At 48.8% G+C, this 18,695-nt stretch overlaps 6 protein-coding genes across 6 annotated transcripts; 4 read left to right on the forward strand and 2 right to left on the reverse strand.

Moving 5' to 3' along the window:
• Nucleotides 1-1,667: 1,667 nt before the first annotated feature.
• Nucleotides 1,668-4,547, forward strand: PG994_015234 (uncharacterized protein; the record flags this gene model as incomplete). The annotated part of the gene is made up of 2 exons (XM_066866641.1): nt 1,668-2,163; nt 4,276-4,547. The coding sequence occupies 2 exons, from the start codon at nt 1,668-1,670 to the stop codon at nt 4,545-4,547; spliced, it is 768 nt and encodes a 255-aa protein (XP_066707555.1).
• Nucleotides 4,548-7,268: 2,721 nt separating this feature from the next.
• PG994_015235 (uncharacterized protein) lies at nt 7,269-7,598 on the forward strand (the record flags this gene model as incomplete). The annotated part of the gene is made up of 1 exon (XM_066866642.1): nt 7,269-7,598. One exon carries the CDS (start codon nt 7,269-7,271, stop codon nt 7,596-7,598), a length of 330 nt encoding a protein of 109 aa, XP_066707556.1.
• Nucleotides 7,599-8,337: 739 nt separating this feature from the next.
• PG994_015236 (uncharacterized protein) lies at nt 8,338-9,269 on the reverse strand (the record flags this gene model as incomplete). The annotated part of the gene is made up of 4 exons (XM_066866643.1): nt 8,338-8,752; nt 8,809-9,056; nt 9,111-9,160; nt 9,218-9,269. 4 exons carry the CDS (start codon nt 9,267-9,269, stop codon nt 8,338-8,340), a joined length of 765 nt encoding a protein of 254 aa, XP_066707557.1.
• Nucleotides 9,270-10,707: 1,438 nt separating this feature from the next.
• Nucleotides 10,708-12,374, forward strand: PG994_015237 (uncharacterized protein; the record flags this gene model as incomplete). Its single annotated transcript, XM_066866644.1, has 2 exons — nt 10,708-11,303; nt 11,630-12,374. The coding sequence occupies 2 exons, from the start codon at nt 10,708-10,710 to the stop codon at nt 12,372-12,374; spliced, it is 1,341 nt and encodes a 446-aa protein (XP_066707558.1).
• Nucleotides 12,375-14,491: 2,117 nt separating this feature from the next.
• PG994_015238 (uncharacterized protein) lies at nt 14,492-16,129 on the forward strand (the record flags this gene model as incomplete). Its single annotated transcript, XM_066866645.1, has 4 exons — nt 14,492-15,139; nt 15,223-15,424; nt 15,478-15,867; nt 15,933-16,129. 4 exons carry the CDS (start codon nt 14,492-14,494, stop codon nt 16,127-16,129), a joined length of 1,437 nt encoding a protein of 478 aa, XP_066707559.1.
• A 1,989-nt stretch (nt 16,130-18,118) lies between these two features.
• On the reverse strand, nt 18,119-18,513 carry PG994_015239 (uncharacterized protein; the record flags this gene model as incomplete). Its single annotated transcript, XM_066866646.1, has 2 exons — nt 18,119-18,235; nt 18,304-18,513. The coding sequence occupies 2 exons, from the start codon at nt 18,511-18,513 to the stop codon at nt 18,119-18,121; spliced, it is 327 nt and encodes a 108-aa protein (XP_066707560.1).
• Between the last annotated feature and the right edge of the window lie 182 nt (nt 18,514-18,695).

The following is an 18,695-nucleotide window of genomic DNA, read 5'->3' on the forward strand; positions in this document are numbered from 1 at the left end:
GATTCTCAATCAAAGGGAGCACGGTCATGGCTCGTGCTTTGTTCATGTAACAAACCCACAACTACAGTGCGCGCTCAATCTCAAGCGACACATAACGAACCTAGAATATTTGGGCCACGAAAACGCAACCTGCCATATCTACGCAGTGTGGCTAGGAACAGAGGGCTCGGCTAACTGCAATCCACTGCCGACAATTTATCGACAACCACGGCGTGCCCGCAGGATTAGCTCCCGTAACGATTCTTCCGTCCGACACAGCGAAGGCATTCCAGACCCCGTTTACCCAACGGAGAAAGGCTAAGTGAAGTGCGCAGAAATGAGCATGCCAGCAAATACTTGAACGGTTTTGCCACCATTTTGAGAACCTTCTGATGAACTTTTCCAATCGATGTGAATGGCGCATTGGGAAGTATAGCATTGATCCAAACTCGGCAATGCACAGCAATTCATGCAATACGGCGGGATGAGGGAAAGAAGCGTAAGCCAGAAATAGATAGAAAGACGGTAACCAAGGTCCAGGAATGCAAGTACATGTGGAAGATTGGGTTCCGACCACATGAATCGTAATTTCGCGTTCAGCAGAATGCCACTATTGTTCCGGCTAGGCTCGGCGTGGCAGCATTCCAGCTTACGCTTGGCGCAATGAACCATGCCGCCTCTGGTGTTGGTTGATTACCTATGGCCGGAGAGAAGACTCGGCACGAGTCATGCAAAGGAGACAACTGGAATGCCGCCAGGGTGCTATGGCCTACCCAATGCTTGCTTACCGAAAGTTCGCCCAGATTCTTAACCCTTCGGCTCGCTGGCACGTTCGGATGGCTTCGTCTTGATATGTGTTATTTCTTGTCGAAATCGTCGATAGTGATGCGGAACCAATCGTAACGTCGAGGTCGGGAACGAGAGTGGCGTTGGGTGTAGTGAGGGGTGTGACCCTTAGTTCTGGGTGTAGCGTCGCCTCATTGCTGCTTGAATCTCAAGCATGGTTTCTAGTGTCTCGATTATGGCCTGGAAGCCATCCTCGTGAGCGGGTTACCAACAATAAGCGGGATGGCATAGCTGGTAAACCGAATGTGATAGCGCCTACTCCGTACGCTGGGCTGGCAGCTGCGCAGAGTGATGGATAAAAGGCAAACTGGTAAGGCGAGAATGAATGTAAATGAGCAAAAGCGGGAAGCTACAGTGCTTACGGTTAAGTCGCTATTACTGTCCTGTGGTGGGACGGCTGGAAACGATACTAGCGCAAATTCTTCCTAGGCGGTTGTGTCGGGGGTTTGCGTCCGCCATTGACATGTAGATTGCATTAGCTCTGGTCAGCCGGCAGTACTTGTCAGCGTGCTACATTGCGACGAGTCCGTGAAGCATATTGAACGTATCTGCTACCGGTACACCAACGGATCACTCAATTCTGGCGGCGTCAGTGCCACTGCAATTCGGGGGTTTCTCACCCGACTGGTACCTTATGTAACTTATGTATTATTCCATGCTAAAGGTTTATACGTTCTGGTACGCTCTAATAGATTGCTATCGTACATCGATTAATGTTAAACAAAAATGAAAACCCATCTCTCCATTCACAGTCCCTTTTTATAACATCAAGTGACACCAAGCAGTAAGTAGCTGACCACACACTCTTACAACATTTTTTGCGCCTGCGGCATGGGTATTTCATGTACCCACGGGTACTTCCCCACCACCGTGTCCTCGCCCTCGATAAAGTCGAACACAGGCGTCAGCGCCGTCTTCCCCGCCGCCCAGCGCAGGAAGAGCCGGAGCACGAGGTCGACCGAGAGCACGTAGAGGTCCATGAACTTGGCCCAGGGCGTCGCCCAGCTCGCGTTGCCGGTCGCGCGGCCCGACAAGCCGCAGCCGAGCGTCACGGTGTCGAAGCGGGCCTCCTGGTACTCGCGGAAGGCGGCGGCCAGCTCGTCCTCCGGGATGGCGTTCGCGTTGTTTGTTACGCTGTTGCTGCTGCTGTCGACGGCGGCGACCGTGGCGAAGATCTTGTGCAGCTTGTTGACCAGGACCACGACGTCGACGATGCCGTTATTGCAGCCGGCGCCCGTCGAGGGCGTGAACTTGTGCGCGGCGTCGCCCACGAGGACGGCGCGCCCCCGTGGCTCCAATCCGCGACGACGCCCTCCTCGAGGTTAATAAAGCCCGTCTGTATGCGATGGGCGTAGGCCTCGCCTAGGGTCAGAACGCGGACGCCCTCGACGTTCCGGTAGTGGGGATTGGAAAGGGCGGACGAAGTCGTACGTGTTCTGGTGTCTCTGAAGGTGCTCGCGCCTCTTGTAAGCCGTCCTATTCTTACATCCCGAAAAGCTACACACGTGAACTGATTTCGGGATTTTGGCTACGGAGATTTGGGTGTCATCCATGTAGCCTACCTCCTTCACGTTGCTTCGTAGGTCAGAAGCCGGCGAATCCGCCTTCATATCTCTGTGGACACGCATGGACGATGGATCGGCTATACCATGAACGTCCATGGCGTGGCTGTCGGCCATTCCTGGCCGTAGTGAAAGTCGCTCATAGCCTTGGGCGACCACTCTGGGTGATAGCGTTCGAATATGAGACAGCTGTGCCACGGGATCAGGTAACGGGTATTGTTGCCAATCATAGGGGCCTCTAGGCTCGAGAAGGGCAACGGGCTGGTGTACAGGGCCTCCAAATACATGGGTGAAGTCGAAATCTTTGTCGCAAACCATTGGAGAAGAATATTCAGATTTCACATCAACAGGAAAGTATCCATTGAGGTTTTCTGAACAAAACACATCATAGCTCATAGGTACGGAACCCGTGATGGTGTCCAACTCTTCCATGGTTTTTGGTGATCAACTTGAATTGGGAGTCGATCCACTGAATGGCGGATTTTACAGGCCGCGGTAGAGAATGTTTAAGGAACTCCTCGCGGAAGAAGCACAAGAACGCCGTCGACTTTCATCAGTATGCCGTTCAGCAAGCCAAGAAAAACGATTCGGTAGTTGCTAAGTTGGCTACGTTGGACCAGGGTTGCCCAGCGCCGTGCGAGTTCAGATTATCTGCCTCAGGGCCTTACACAAGGGATGAAGTCATGACTTTCGTTTGGGAAGGTTGGACAAATGATGATATAGTTCTAAGGGCGCAGCTCTTAGCCACAAAGTAGCATTTTAGGTCTGTATCTCCAATCTTGCTCCTCTGGTTCGTACCTACCAGTAATCCTATGCAATGAAGCATACTTTTTAGGTCTATTTCTGACCGTGCTAGCTGAAAGCTACTCTGGCTCTATTGATTACTGTACAGTACGTCAAGATACATTCATAAAACAGAGACCGGTGTGGTACTTGGTGGTACAAACTATGTAAGGCCGTTCTGTGTCGCTAATATTATCTGCGGATAGGGAAGTGCTTCTTTGTAGCTGGTTTAAAGCATCTTAATCCTACTACGTCCACTTTTAGTACCATTTGCTGGCTAACAGAAATGTCAGGTGCACAGGCTACGATATGGTAGATATGGATCTCAGGAGGCAGAGTTGGTGATCCACCGCTCCAAATAACGAAAGCCAGCGAACAGCGGCGGATTTGAAGCCAGATGGGGACTCCACCAGGCGCCGGTACGGTTTTACTTTAGTCGCCCACCTCCTTTGATTCCCACCGAGAGCGACAAAAGTAGACGCCGAACATACGGCTTCTGCGGCACAGTCCATGCCTACTTATCCTGGTACACGCAAATACACCCCCAACAGCACAACCGAAGCAAAAGGACGACATCGACCGCTTCCGTGCTTATGGGGCCGCATCAAAACTGGCTGTCGGTAGTGCGGTCGCCGCAGAATGCGACCGTGTGATAGCAGCCGTACAACTGGTGCGTGACAGACACGTGACGCAGATGAGTCATCTATTAAAGAGCAGGCGGTCTTGGGCGAGAACTAGGGCGACCGGACCCAGTGAAGGGCGGGGTGGTCGAGGCGAAGGGAAAGCATCCACCCGACAAAGCCGGCACCCCTGTAGAGCACGCTAGGCGACGCGTCCGTCGCGACGTTCAGCTCGCCTAGCCTTCTATCTGTGAGCCGTGGCGCATCCATTCGATCAACACACAACGTATAGAAAGTACCTTTGTTACTCCTCCAGCATACCCTTCGCTTTTCGCGTGGCGCTAGAAAGGCTTCCCGGGTGGGGTACCTTTTCGTTGACCTCTGGTAAGTGCTTCTGCCGTCGCCGCTCGTCGTGATCCCAGCTCCGCCCGCTCCTCGGCTCTACAGCGGCTGCCGTAGCTATTGGCAAGCCTTCATCCGTACAGACCCTCGGTCCCACCGCTTTCATGCTTTGATCCCCGCCTTCCACCAGCCTAGCCCGAATCCTCCGCAGTACGATGACCGACGCAGCAACGATGCTCCTCGCTGTCGCCGTCGCCTTGGTCACGGCCGTCGCACGACGCCGAATCTAGAGTCGCCTGTGTGCGATGAGCAGCGCCCCCGACTAGACCTGTGCCACTCGACGGCACACGACCAGCAGATAATAATCGACTACGAATCGCTTCGCAGCTGGTCCGGCAGTGTAATATGCGCTTAGGACACTCCACCACGGCAAGACAAGGACCTGACGGGTGTCCGCCACGCTTCATGATAGGTAGGTGGTACAGGCGACTCCAGTCGACAACGATACGTGCGCCGAAACGTCGTCTACCGTACGGCCGAGAGTAGGGTACTGGTTATACCCGTGATCCGATCGAGCATTTAGACCTAGTAAGCACTTCATGGCTTTCTTGTCCGGCATATGCGATTTGGAACACATGCGAGCGCACGTGCTTGAGCCTACGCCATCACGCAGCTGCAGGACGCGTATTATGGGAAGATGGGGAGATACTGAATAATAAACAAGCGTAGCACGCAATACGAACAATTGTTAAACAGCCAGGCTGGCAACCATAAAAGTCATAATCATAACTTACTAGCTAGCCCTCTTGACGTGTTAAAACGGCTTTTATGGAAAGTATACGTTACCGTTTAATATAATATCATATGACTTTAACGCCTGCTACTGGACAGATCCTAGATATTGCTTAATCTAGAGAATAAGCTAAAGCACCCTCCACGGACCACCCCTTCGCGGACCAGAAAACCCACCAAACATACCCTTTCAATTCAAGTCATTTCTATAGCTAAAATCAGTCAGGACATGCTATTTTCTAGTATTTCCAACAATAATACAGTCCTCTGTCTCCGTTCCATCGTCTTCTATTCCCTCTGCATCGTTCTGCGGCCTGCTTGGCACCTCAACGTCGGTGGATTTGTCCTCAAATACGACCTTACCCCTTAGCCTCCGCTTAGCCCGTCGTATGTCAGCCATACGAATAAATCGCTGTCCCGGTGCGATTCTTACCTTCTGACGTATCTTAGCAGTCTTCCTACTAAGTTTAGCTTGAAGATAGTCAATTTAAGCCTCGAGGCTCGCGATTCTATTAGCTTATTCGTCAAGGGCTTGAGCAGGTGTTTCGGCAGTACCTATCGTTAATGAGGTACGAATTCAACGGTAGGGTTTTGATGTCGGGGGTTTGGGGGGGTGACAACCCCCCCTTATATTCCTATTTGGGTTTGGCGTCCCGTTGTTCTGACTATGTTGATTGGTCGTGTGTACACTCCTTTTTGGGGATGGCGTCGTCGCACTAGCCGTCACTGTAGTCGCTGCTTGTAGGCCTTCTATAGCATTCCTTTTTAGGATTAGCGGACATTAGTAGCGTACCGATACTTCCCCTCTAGGGGCATCTTCTCTCTGTACCGGTCAATTGCACGCATTTCGCATTCGTAATTAACATTGCGAAAACTGGGTAATTCGCGTACCTTTCGCATACGCCCGTTGTGACGGTGGTGTAAGAAGGCTTTTGCGGTCTCTATACCTGTCAATTGCGTTAATTGCGAGCATTTTATGATCAAGGGGAGCTAGCATCGTGCCCTCAAGCTGGTGTTAATTCTGGTAGCCGTCGCCGACATGGTTGGCGATATCGGTACTGTATTAATAAAACTTCCTTGCTTTTTATTTGGGCTCGTTCAGTATAAGTATCTCTTTGACCTGTTGTAAATAATATTTCTCCCTTCTCTCTTATCTTATCTGTAACTGACAGGCCTCGGTTCTGTCGGTTGGCAGGTTTTCAACTTCCCCTTCCACACTTTTCGTTCACGTTCGCGTCAGGTACTACACTTTCAACCCTCTTTCGTAATGCCTTAAGCACCCCACCTGTTATTGATCTTCTTTTGATTAATAACAATCACCTAGGGCGCCTGTTCTCTTGCGCGCGCCACTAGCATTGCCTTTACTTTGGCATTACTTACATTTCTGATCCTGCCATTCCCATATTACTCCTTCCACTTTGCGATTTGACTTGCAGGTTCCCTTACCTCTTTTCAACTTGCAATTTGTAAGTCTGCGGCTTGATCTGCAAGTTCACTTTCTCTTTCCGACTTGCAATTTGACTTGCAAGTGTGGTTTCCTGGTGGCAGTCAAATTGGATCAACACACTCCTTCTAAACTCGCCTTCGTTTATTGCAAGATTCTCCGACCATCTCACTTTCCTTCGTTACAACATTGGCTAAGGATATCTTTCGTCATGGCCGGCGATGATCTAATCGAGATTCCTGCTAAGGATGTTCCCTTGCGTGTCATGCTTGATTTAGATGACCACCAGCGACACCAAGACAATGTTCCTATGCCAGCCGATTTCCGGTAAGTCCCTTCCTTTCTCGATACTACTTCAATCTTCGTTGCCTAACTAAGTTCCAAGATACCGGCGAATGTGCCAAGTGTATCTCGAGCAGTTACGCTTGTGTTCCGGTAAGCAAGATTTGTGTATTGTATCTATGGCATCTACTTATCCATTCATAGTTGCCTCGCGATTTGCCTCGCGATACGTACACGTATGCTCGCGATTTGGCTTCAGCGTTCAAGGAAGCTGATCCCTCCCGCTGCATGACCATCAACAAGCGTGTTAAGCGTTGCAGGGACCTGATCAGTCGCCATGGTCTTCAGCACCACTTCGATCCCCAGGATTCACCAGTTCGAGTACCTGCTCGAGTTCCTCGAACTCCTCGTTCCCGACCTTCTGCCACCATTCCTTCAACTGGTCTGTCTTCTGGTGTTCGTGGTGTTGGCTTAACTTCGTAAGTGGCCTGATCTTCCTTATCCTTCAGTTGCTAATATGTACTGTGAATCAGACCCTCTCTCGAGAGCCCTTCTGCTCGACGACCTGCCTCTGGTGTTGGCATGCCTGTCCCTCCTGGTGGTGCTTTGCCTGCGCCTATGTTCGGAGAGGCGGTTGTTGAGGGTGGTTTTGCCGATCTTGTTCGTTGCCTTAAGGAACGCAACCGTCTCGCCCGCGAATCCAACGTTACTCAGCACGAGCACCTCGCCGTCGCTCGTCAGACCCTGGTCGAGCTCGAGTCGATCGGCGGAACTCTTGCCCAATACTTGAACGGATTCCGGCCGGCTGAGGAGCGTGGTCCGGCTGGTTTAGGAACCCAGCACGCTCGTGATGACTCGATGTCTACCGGTTCGGAGTCTGGTTCGGAGAGTGGTTCGGAGAGTGGTTCGGAGTCTGATGATTCCCATGATTCTGTTATGAAGGAGTAGGCCTTAGGGGGGTTTAGTTCTGGTAAATTGCTTTTTGTTTCCTGTTGTGGCCCTGAAGGCTCGATACTGGCCTCCAGTGCCTGCCTTTGTTTTCGGCGTTTTAGTTTACATTCGTCTCTGGTTTATTTCTTTTGTTAGATCTTGCCCTTGTCGGGCCTAGGTTAGTTTCGTCTCTGGTTGGTTAATATTGCTAGATCGTGCCCTTATTGGGCCTAAATGACATAATGCTGGTTCTCTCCCGTTGGTCTTCCCCATACCGTGCTATTTCATAATACGATGAATGATATTAATCAGTGCAAATACATATTATATACGGTACAAGTACGTGGGTTTAAGTTAGACCTCTTGACTTAAGTTAATATTGACGAATTCCGCTGGTATATATATGGGCTTGTTCTTTGATCCCATATGGGTCACCAGCAGGTTACGTTCGACGGAGTCAATTATTATTATGGTATTTTACCCTAAAAGGGCGCTACCTGGCACACGTAATAAACCAGGAGAATCTAACCTAATATTTAATAACTAAACAACAAGGGCATAGTCGAACATTAGGGCCACAGTCAATCATCAAGGCCGCTGTCAAATATCAAATAGCCCGTGGAAATAAGTCGACCACCTTCCCTAACTCTAGGAACCTGTACCCCCTAACAATCAATCCTGTTCCTCAGGGTTCGTCCTCGTAATCCTCTTCCTTATTACTCTCCAACTTCGTAGGACCAACCACAGGAATACGAGTTTATGCGGCTTCATCCGCACTGTAGGCAAGGAGATTGGGGAGGAGGTGAAAAATTGCTTGCACCTCGGTTCGTACGTCGATAGTAGCCGTATGATTATCGCGAGACACAGAAAGGTTGTCCTTAGCCAGATCAAGAGCGCGGGTCTGAATGTCATTGTTGGCCTCGATGGCGTTGACTGCACGACTCAGAATATCGTTGTTCGACTGAGCCAACTGAAGTGCTTGGCGCTGGAGCTCGACGGACTCCCGCATCATGGCGCTGTATTCTCGCAACGCTTCAGAAGACCGGGTTTCCGAACTGGTAGGGGTGCCGAACAGGGCCAAGCTGGACTGACCGACAGGAGCAGCAGGGGAATCGACAGGGAAGGCAGCTCCTCGGGCAGGTCGACGTCCGGTGGAGTTCTGAGGAGGAGGCCTAAGGGATAACGTGAATTAGTATATGGAGGCAGTTGATTTCAGGGATATACTTACGAGTCTAGAATAATCGCACCAGCACCAGCTGTTAAGCCGGACGATGTAGAACCGACGATGGGGCGTTTTCTCGGTGTTCGGAATGGATGGGTGTCAGGCTCGTCCAGGTGTTGAAGGTCGTGCTCAGCTTTTATCTTCTCGCAACGGGCGCGACGACGATTGATGTTGATCAGGCCGGATGGGTTCTCCGACCTAAATGCGCCAGCCAGGTCCATGGCCTCGTCGAGGTTGCGGTTCTCGTCTGGAACCTAGAAGGCTTGGTCAGAAGGCAACGGGCGGCAAAGGCAATACGAATAACTCACAGGTGCGCAAACACGCTTCTTCGTCTGGCATCGACCACAACGGACCTTATCTGCAGATCGTGGTTAGCTTGATGAACTGACGGAATATGCAAGGGGAAGTAACTTACCGTTAGGTGCTTGGCACAAGATCTGAGTGTATGAATTCGTGGGTTCCAGCATGTCAAGCATACACGAGACGCAGGGGACCCGTCTGTCGTGCATTTCGATAATCGCTAGCTCGGCCATCTTGCGAGGTAATAACGAACCCAAAGTAGATGGGAATATGTAGGTTGCAAGGCCGGTTTAAGGTGATCAATCGCCACAATAAGTAAGTGGAAGTGGAAATGGTGACAGTTTGATGGTAGAACGTGAGGAGCAGGATGGGAGATCGAAGCTGGAAGGATGGAACGTGATGTTGGAGAGAACGTGTTGATCCAGTTTATTACCACCAGGAAAAGGTGGAAGGTGGAAGTTAGAGGTGAAAAGGCAACCTGTAAGGACGAAAGTGTACTGCGCAATGAAAACCGCAATAGGAACAGCAGGATCAGAAATGTAAATGGTGCCAGAGGAGAGAAAATGTTGGTGGGGGGAGGGGCATACGAGAGAGAGAGGCGTTCCAGCTGATTGTTGTTAATTGAATTGAGTGACAATCAATAACAAGTAGACCGCGCAAGGTACTACCTGACAGATGTTTGAAAATACAGGATCTGACACGAAGGTGAATGCGAAATGTAGACAGGAAGGTTGGCGACCTGCAAATTAGTGAAATAAGGCCTGCTACCTGCCGGCAACATGGGAAAGAAGGAATAACAACTCGATCTTTCGTTGAGCAGCAAGTTGTAACAGTTTAAATAGAAATTTGCGAGTCTAATCATTGGAAATGCGATAATTATTGTTAAAGCAGGAACGGTATCGCGAAGCATGTTGGCGTTTTCCTTTGCTGGGTCTGTGTATTGGAAGGTAGTGGCGATTAGCGTTGTTTCTGGAGGTGGTGAGTTGTATTAATTCATGATCATTACATTTTACATAGTCTAATATTTATCGAAGCCCTGATATCGTGACTTATCTTGCCTCGACAATTCCCGCTGTCCTGCCTGGACAGTTCCCATCGAACGACGACGTAACCAGGCTGGAGGACAAGCTTGCAAAGGGGCTCAAAGTCGAGGCCGTGACCCACTAACTGGGCAGCATGAACACCTCGTCAGAGGCTCTGATCTCGGTTCCTCTTACAAAAGGGCTCAGAGTCGAAGCCGTAACCCACCAACTGGGCAGCATGAACATCTCGTCAGAGGCTCTGATCTCGGTTCCTCTTAAGCACTTCCCTGTGCTCGAATCTTATTGCTTTTACAATAGTATTTCGTAATTAGGGGAAGCTAGCATCGTGCCTTCATCTCATCCCATTCCCTTAGCTTCTGATTATGCTTAAATAAGGTCATTCTTTACTTAAGCTAAGGCACCCCTCCACGGACCACCCCTTCACGGACCACCGCGTTTCGCCCCACAAACGCGGTTTTTTATCAAGGACCTTTCGCGCAACAATCTCGTATTCTATCAACGAAACGTTCTCAACACTATTAAATACCCTTATTATCTTCGTATTCTTTTAACCATTCTCTCAATGTCTTCATTTGAAACTCAAAAGCGCGCACAAGCAGCGATATACGACGTAAAGCTCGGGCTAGGCGTTCGCGAGGCGGTGCGCAAATGGGATGCTACTCGATCGTACGTAACACGACGCTTGGCCGGTGTGCCGACGAGACAAGAGCTCAATAAGGACCGGCAGGTATTGTCACCTTTCCTGGAGGCTCAATTAACCCACTGGGCTATTGGCCAAGCCAGACTAGGCTTCGCACCGGCGCTGGTCAAGTTCAGATCCATGGCCCAGCGGATGTTGAATGCTTCCGGCACCTCTCATCAGCTAGGGCAGCGATGGCATACCCGTTTTTTGGCCAGAAACGAAGATATTAAGACAACAAGGTCCAGAATTATCAATTATAATAGGGTCAACGGTGCTACGGTCGCAAATATCAACGTCTTTTTCGATAGACTCGATGCCCCTGAGCTGGCTAATATTCCTCCTGAGCGCCACTACAACACCGACGAAATGGGCATCGGCCAAGGCGTTGGGGGCGACCATTGGGTGGTTGCCGAAGCCACCAGCCATATAGCCCTTAAGAAGGATGTCGAAAAAGGCGAATGGATCACTGCTCTAGAGTGTGTGGGTTGCGACGGGGTACCCCTCCCGCCGTTGGTCATTTTCAAGGGGGCCAACGTACAGAGCCAGTGGTTTCCGGACCAAAATCGGCATCTCTGGGAGGACTGGCGATTCAAAGCGTCACCTAAAGGGTGGACGAGCAATGCTACAGCTTTGGATTGGATTAAAGACGTCTTTATCCCTCATATACGGTCTCGCCACGGCAATAAATGGGTTGTTTTAATCTGTGATGGCCACGAATCACATACAAACGACGACTTTCTATGGCTCTGCTTTACGAATAAGATATGGCTAGTCTTTTACGAACCACACTGCAGTCATATAGTCCAGGTTTTGGATGTGGGAGTCTTCGGTTTACTGAAGAGAAGGCTGAAGATACTCTTAAGGGGTGTCCGAATACGGTCCTTGGACTAAAGCCTACTAAAATGGATATGTTAAAGGTATATCGCCAGGCTAGGATTGACGTATTGACTCCCTCTACGATCAAAAATGCCTGGAGAACAGCTGGGATTTATCCGCGGGATCGCTCGAAGCCGTTGTCATCGAAATATGTCATCCTAGAGGATGTAGGTGTCGCCCGAGCACGGCCAAAGCCATCGGGAGTGGTTGAAAGGGAATTGACACCAGATTTCGTCGCCGAATTGGCCCCAACACCTATTAAAACACCCTCTGGTGGCCAGGCATTACGGAACAGTAGTCGGAAGCTGGCTACTGTAGACCATTCTTTCAGTCTCCCTTCTCAACGGCTCTTTACTCGCAAGGCTAGCAAGGCCCTGGACCAACAAGCCAACAAAATCGCGAGTCTTGAAGCGCAGATAGACTATCTTCATGCCAAACTCGATAGGAAGACTGCGAAAGTACGTCAGAAGGTAAAAGTTGCACCGGGACAGCGATTTGTTCGTATGGCTAACATACGCCGGGCCAAGCGGAGGCTAAGGGGTAGGGTCGTATACGAGGACGAAGCCAGCGACGTTGACATGCCAGGCGGGCCTTGCAACGCTGCAGAAACTATAGAAGACGATGGAACGGAGGTAGAGGACTGTATTATTGTTGAGAGCACCAAAAGATAGGATTATTTTATCGATTTTGGTTGTAGAGATCATTTTAATTGAAAGGGCTGCAATTGCCCCTCAGCTGGTCCGTGAAGGGGTGGTCCGTGGAGGGGTGCCTTAGCTTATTATCTTATATAACGCTATTATATTTAATACATGTTGCGTGGTGGCCAGTGCCCCACTACTGTAGATAGTTGCAAGCCAGCCATTAGGGCAAGGCTTCATCCTCCTCCTTCATCATTATCAAGCCCGAGGATGTCAATACAGATCTATTGCACCCTCAACAATACATATTATTATAATTATGTTCCTCTACCTAATTGTAAGTGCTATAACTACGTGTCGTCCTACTTATTTGGTAACCCTGCTACTGTTTCTCCTAAGTCTCGGTTTCCTTATTTTCTTTTATTTCTTCGGTCCTCGGCTGTAGTCGTTTGCGATCTGCGGCCGCTGTTGATCGCTTGATCCAGTTAACGAATTCGGTCTTGCATATTATTTCATCCCCTGAAATCCTTAATAAAGTTGGGCATAGGCCTGTTCGCAGCAACACTTATTATATCTCCTGCATATATAAATGGAATCTTCTCACCATCTTATATTGCTATTATATACTCTTGCTCGCGATCGTCTCCGAGCGGTTCGGTAAAGGCTTCAACACCCATTAAATGATTCCACCTAGATTTAAGATAGAATCGTGGTCTATTATCTTAATTTACTATATTATAAACTTCGTAATATATACCTTAGTAATTATAACGTTTTCGATATAAACGCTTACTATTTAATTTATTTATATATTTCTTACCTCTTTATAATAGCTATATTCTTAATAAATTAAACCCTTTATTTAATAATCGTTAAATGAAAACGAATATTCTTTATATTACTCCCTTTTTTATAATATTAAAAACGTATATTCTTTATATAATATACTCTTTATATTATAATGTTTTAATAAAGAACATTGTTTTTAAATATACGAAAACGGAATTCTTTTATTACCTTTTTAATATTCTTTATTCTTTTTTTATTAAATTACCTATAAAATGTATATATAATATCCTATATACATTTTAATATTTTACCTTTAAATAATAACGACTATCTCGGCCGGGAGATCGTCATTGCGGAGCAGATGGACCTCCATCTGGTCTGGACGACTTCTGTCAGATGGAAGTAGCGGTACATTGCCCGCTCCTGCCGATAAATAGCCGAAATGGCTCCACAGGTGCAGTTTTGTACCAGAACAACCAGACCAGACTAGACGCGTACAAGTTACATCAATACATCACTTTTCACGTCTGACAACTTCAAGTACTCATCTAAGGTTATCTAGCTACGACGTTACACCGAACTAATTCGTGTGGCCCATCGCTTATCTAGATCTTATCGGTTAGACCCGACTTATGGATTGCATTCTCGCTTATTGGCCTTAGGCAGCAAGACGCTATGGCCACGCCCAGCCCCCATCTAGCCAGCTCGAGAACCCCTCAGATTCTCTTTCTCTTCCTCTTTCCAATTGTCTTTGACGCTCCACTCCTTCTTTCCGTTCCCCATTCAATCCTCCTTCCCCGGACTTCGTTTTTAGTAGATCCACATGAGACCCTTCAGTCGACATCCATCATAATCATCGTCGCTAGTGCCTGTAGCCGCCCACGTTTTTGTCATTGTCGACTGAACCACCCATTCCCGCCCCGCAACGTCGCATGCCTAACCCGTCGGTTGTTCTTGAGGCTCAATTTGACCTGTTATTTCCGACTGAGGCCGCCGTCGACCCTGACTTCTACCCTTGGCGTACGCCCCAAGGAAGGACCAGGGCCTCAGTGTTTGGAGTACGCGTTGCATTCAGTTTTCAAGGACGCCGCACGACGGAACCGCTGGCTCTGTTCGAAGCTTAGTGTGGCCTGTTATTTCCGACTGAGGCCGCCGTCGACCCTGACTTCTACCCTTGGTGTACGCCCCAAGGAAGAACCAGGGCCTCAGTGTTTGGAGTACACGCTACACTTGGTTCTCGGTGTGGGCTCGGTGGCCAGACCGTGACGGCGACGGACTCCCGAGTCAAGGCTGCTCCGGTACAAAGCCTGGGCGGGTGGGATCTCTCTTGTCTAACCTTGAGGGGGGCAGAGTTTTTATCCATGCTATGCTCTTCTTTGCCCTTTCCGGCTCCTCTGCTAACGTTCTACCCCGTGCAGGTTTCTTTCGAAGGTTCGGCCGTTTCCATGGCGTCACCACCGTCTTTGGAGCCATCGCCTCTTCTGAAGGCCGAGGCAAGCGGCAACCCGCCCACCCTAGCCGACTCTTTTGACGAAGCAATTCACAATCAAGAAACCTTCCTCGTGGAAAAAGCTGCCGTGAAAGTATCATGGGCTGTTTCTACATCCAGTCCGATTTCCACCTCTCCATTCATTTCCACATCCCCGTCTACGTCTACTTCTACCCACAATACCACGTCCTCGCAGGATGCTATTCTGCACCTTCGATATGAGCCAGTTACGTCCGAAGCCTACTTAGCTCTTCGCTTTCCCAGAATTGTTCTCGAGGTGAAAAACAAAAACCGATCACACGCCTTTTTCGTTTTCTTTGCGCCTGAGGATATAATTAGCCTCGTGGTTTGTGACAGTGGCACCTCGTGCCACCTGGACGTCCGAATGCGCCAACCGCCTGGTCTTGTTGGCCCTGACTGCCCATGGACGGGCAGGGATGGGTCTGAAGTCGACTTGGAGCAAATCCGGACCCTGGGCCTCGAGGTCGCTGCATGCACTATCTCGGTGCTAGCCAAGGATGTCCAAAAAGCGCAGCTTGAACTTTTTTGCATAGCGGTTTCAAAAGGGTTAAGATCCGCCAAGCGTTACTACAACATACAAAGTCTATATGGCGGCAAGGGCGGCCGTCGGTGTGGACCTCCGCAGGCATCGCGCCCCCTGCGTACTCGCAAGTGCTGGACGCAGGCGCAGATGGTAGCCAAAGGGACAAGGCGAAGGCGACGGCTCTCGACAGTCCACCGGTATACCGCGCGCCAGCCGTGGCCGGCAGCAGCCGAAACGCCGAAGAGGCGGCCGGCAAGCCATGTGAGTTCGCTATCCGCGTGGTGCTATTGCTCTTGTACTCACTCCTGCTGCAGTCAGTCGTCCGCCCAAGCGATTTCGGCTTAGCGACACCACAGCTGCAGCGGGGGCAGCAGCTTCTTGTCGCAAGTGCGACGAGGTGGCACGATCGGTAACTCAAAATATGGGTGAGGTTATGTCGCAATTATCGCATCTGACCGAGACCGTGCAACGTCTGACCGAGCGCATGGACGGCCTAGAGTCGAGCATCGCAGCAAAGGCGCAGGCCGCGGATTGGAAGGGTGAATTCGTTGAGAAGGACGATCTGGTGGAAACCGTCGCGGCCCAAGTGGAGTCGGAAATGGACGGCGTTAGTGACCATTTGGAGGAGAAAGCTCAAGGAGCACCTCGTAGAGTACGTCGAAAACGAGTTCGAGGAGAAGGAGGCGGAGATCCTGGAAGCCGTGGTAGATAAGATACGTTCCGCTAGAGTGCGATTGGATATGTAGTACACAATACACTACGCCCTTAGGCTGCTGCTTCTTAAGAACCAGTTTCCTCGATGCTGGAAACCTCCAAGGCAGCTGGATCGAAGGCACAGTCGCCCAATTCCGTCATCTCGCCATCGTCCTTGCCTCTGCCTCCGCTGTGCCCCCGCCTGACCCTGATGCACACGATTCGTCTTCCCCGAACTCAACGTCCGGGTCACTGTCCTCCTGCATCTCTTGAAAGACATGTCAGTCAGCGTAGAGCGCCAGGCCCACCGCCGATAGCTAGTGTGCCTCTCCTGCTTGCGCCTGTTGAAGTGCCATGGACTGGGCGCATGTCAGGCGCAAGTAGCTTTCACCCCGGGCAGCCGTGACACATGAATCCCTTGCCCACAATCGCCACGCCGCAGCGACAAGCGTGATGATCCACCGCTTCGCCAGCCGCGACTGATTGAAACAGCTCACCACGACGGGGATGGGATCTTCGCCGGCCCACAGGACAGCTGGCTCCCCGCTCTATTGACACCACACAATCATGGTGAAGACTATCAGACTGTAATGAGCATCTCTATCGCGCTACTATCTCCCATCTCCATCAACCAACCTCGCATTCATGAACCACCTTTAAATCACAGAAGGATCCAGCCATGCCACAGTGCCAAACCCAACTGTGTGCCCGCCTAGGTCCGCATGAGACCAATAAACGAAACTTCCCAGTGAAAATAACGGCTGCCTTGAAGAAGTTGAGCATCCCATTCACACGGTCGGGGGGCTCGGAATAGCTACATAGCTTTGACCAGTCATCGCGTCATAGTCATCCAGATTCGTGGGTGGACCGAGAAACAGAGTGCGCAAACGCAACAGACATGACAAGCATCGGCTAGTCGGGCGAGTCGGTCCAGCCGATTACCGAACAGGAGCGCCAACAGCAGTGCCCAGAGGACTAGACTAGTGTGGCATACGATGACGACCTTTCGTATTACAATCATGGCGCTTGCGCTCGGCAGGCAGAAAAAGCATGGCGAGGCGGAGCAGATGTATCGGCAGACACTGGAGGTAAGTCAAAGCACCCCTCAACGCATAGACCCAGCAACGCATAGCTGTTTCACACTGAAATCGGGAGATCTACTACTTTTTAAAACTATTTTATTAAAATAATAAAGATAGATATAAATATAAAGCTTTAATTTATTAAAATATGAATGCTTACTAACGGTATATATTAACATATTTTTAATTTAAGAAACTTCCTTTAATTAATGTATTTTCTTAAAATAAAAACTATTTTTTAAAGCTATTTTCTTAATAAATTACTATTAAAATGCTATTCTTTATAATCGAGATTTTTTTTTTAACTTAATAATAAAAATTTTAAAGGTCTTTAAAACGTTTATTAAAGTTGAATAGAATATATTTAAGGAAATAAAAAGGTAAAATCTATTTTATTTCAATTTCTAATATTAAATTTATATAACTTTTCATTTAAGAATCTTAAAATAATAGTATTATATTTATTTATAATTAAAGTAATTACTTTTATTAAGATTTTTATAAAACATTATAAGAATACATCTATTATTATTATAATAATAACGTTTGAAAAGTATTATTATTAAATATAATTATTATAAAGCTATTTATATATTATAATAATTAAAAAGATATTATACTTTTTATAAATTATTAAAAATAAACAATGAATTTTTAATATATTTTTAATAATATACTAATATATATTAGTCCTTTATCTTTAGAACGTAATCATTATTTTTTAAATAACTATTTTATTTATTTTATTATAGCTGTTATAAGATGGTAGGTTTAAAAGTTATTCGTTGCTAGGTCTATGCGCTAGGGGGTGCTTTGACTTACAGAAGGTGTTGGGCCGAGAGCATCCCGAGACCTTGAAAGAGTCGTCGAGACCTTGTCGGCCATCAATACTCGCGTGAATGAACTGTCAACGACTGATACATTATACGTCACAAAAGTTGCGTTAGCATCATTACAACCTGATAGTCAAACTGATCTTCAAATTCCGATCATAATGAAGTCTATGTCAGACTAATGAGCAGCTCTACCGCCCTACCCTCTGCGCTCCCCATCAACCGATCGCGCGCCTCTGGGGCGTCACAATTCGAATCGAGGATCCAGTCATGCCACGGGCCCATAACCCTGTGTACCCGGTGCTGGTATTCTAGGAAAGAGAGCCACTCAGGCCTTGAGCGAACGGCTAGCGCTTCGTGTGCCTGTGTTTGGACTCCTTCGACGAGTTCGCGGTGGATTGTTCAGATTCCTGCTGGACACCGCTCAGAATTCGCTGATATTTCCAGCGTACAGCTGGTACAGTCTATATTCCAAGTTTGGTTTTCGGTTAGTTGATGTCCCATGGATAAAATTGACAGCTGCTCGACTCACATCGCCGGTGCGTTGTGCTTCGGTCATAAGACCCTCTGGATCGTCCACCATCTGAAGGGCAAGACGGCGTTGTTCTTGAGATGCAAAAGACTCGCCGCCGAGGGTTTTGTCTTTTTTTGGATCAAGGTAGGGATCCTTGCCTCGTGCTTGTTCATCCCGCATCGCGGCGGTGAAGTCGTCACGACCATGGTTCTTGGGTGTGTTGCTCATGATGCTAGCTGATGATGATACAGCGAGGAAGGTGTGAATGGATGAGGAAAGTGAGAAGAAGGGTAGCCGGAATCTCTGGAAGCTGGATGGGTATAAATAGGTGTATCATGAGCGAGTCGTTGTGGTTTGCGTTTCATTGGGGGCTACCAGAATATGTGTGCGTGCATGAAGTGACTAGAGGC

This window comes from Apiospora phragmitis, assembly GCF_038363925.1.
Source record: "Apiospora phragmitis strain CBS 135458 chromosome Unknown utg000016l:1.0-887042.0:1.0-888152.0, whole genome shotgun sequence".
Taxonomy (NCBI): domain Eukaryota; kingdom Fungi; phylum Ascomycota; class Sordariomycetes; order Amphisphaeriales; family Apiosporaceae; genus Apiospora; species Apiospora phragmitis.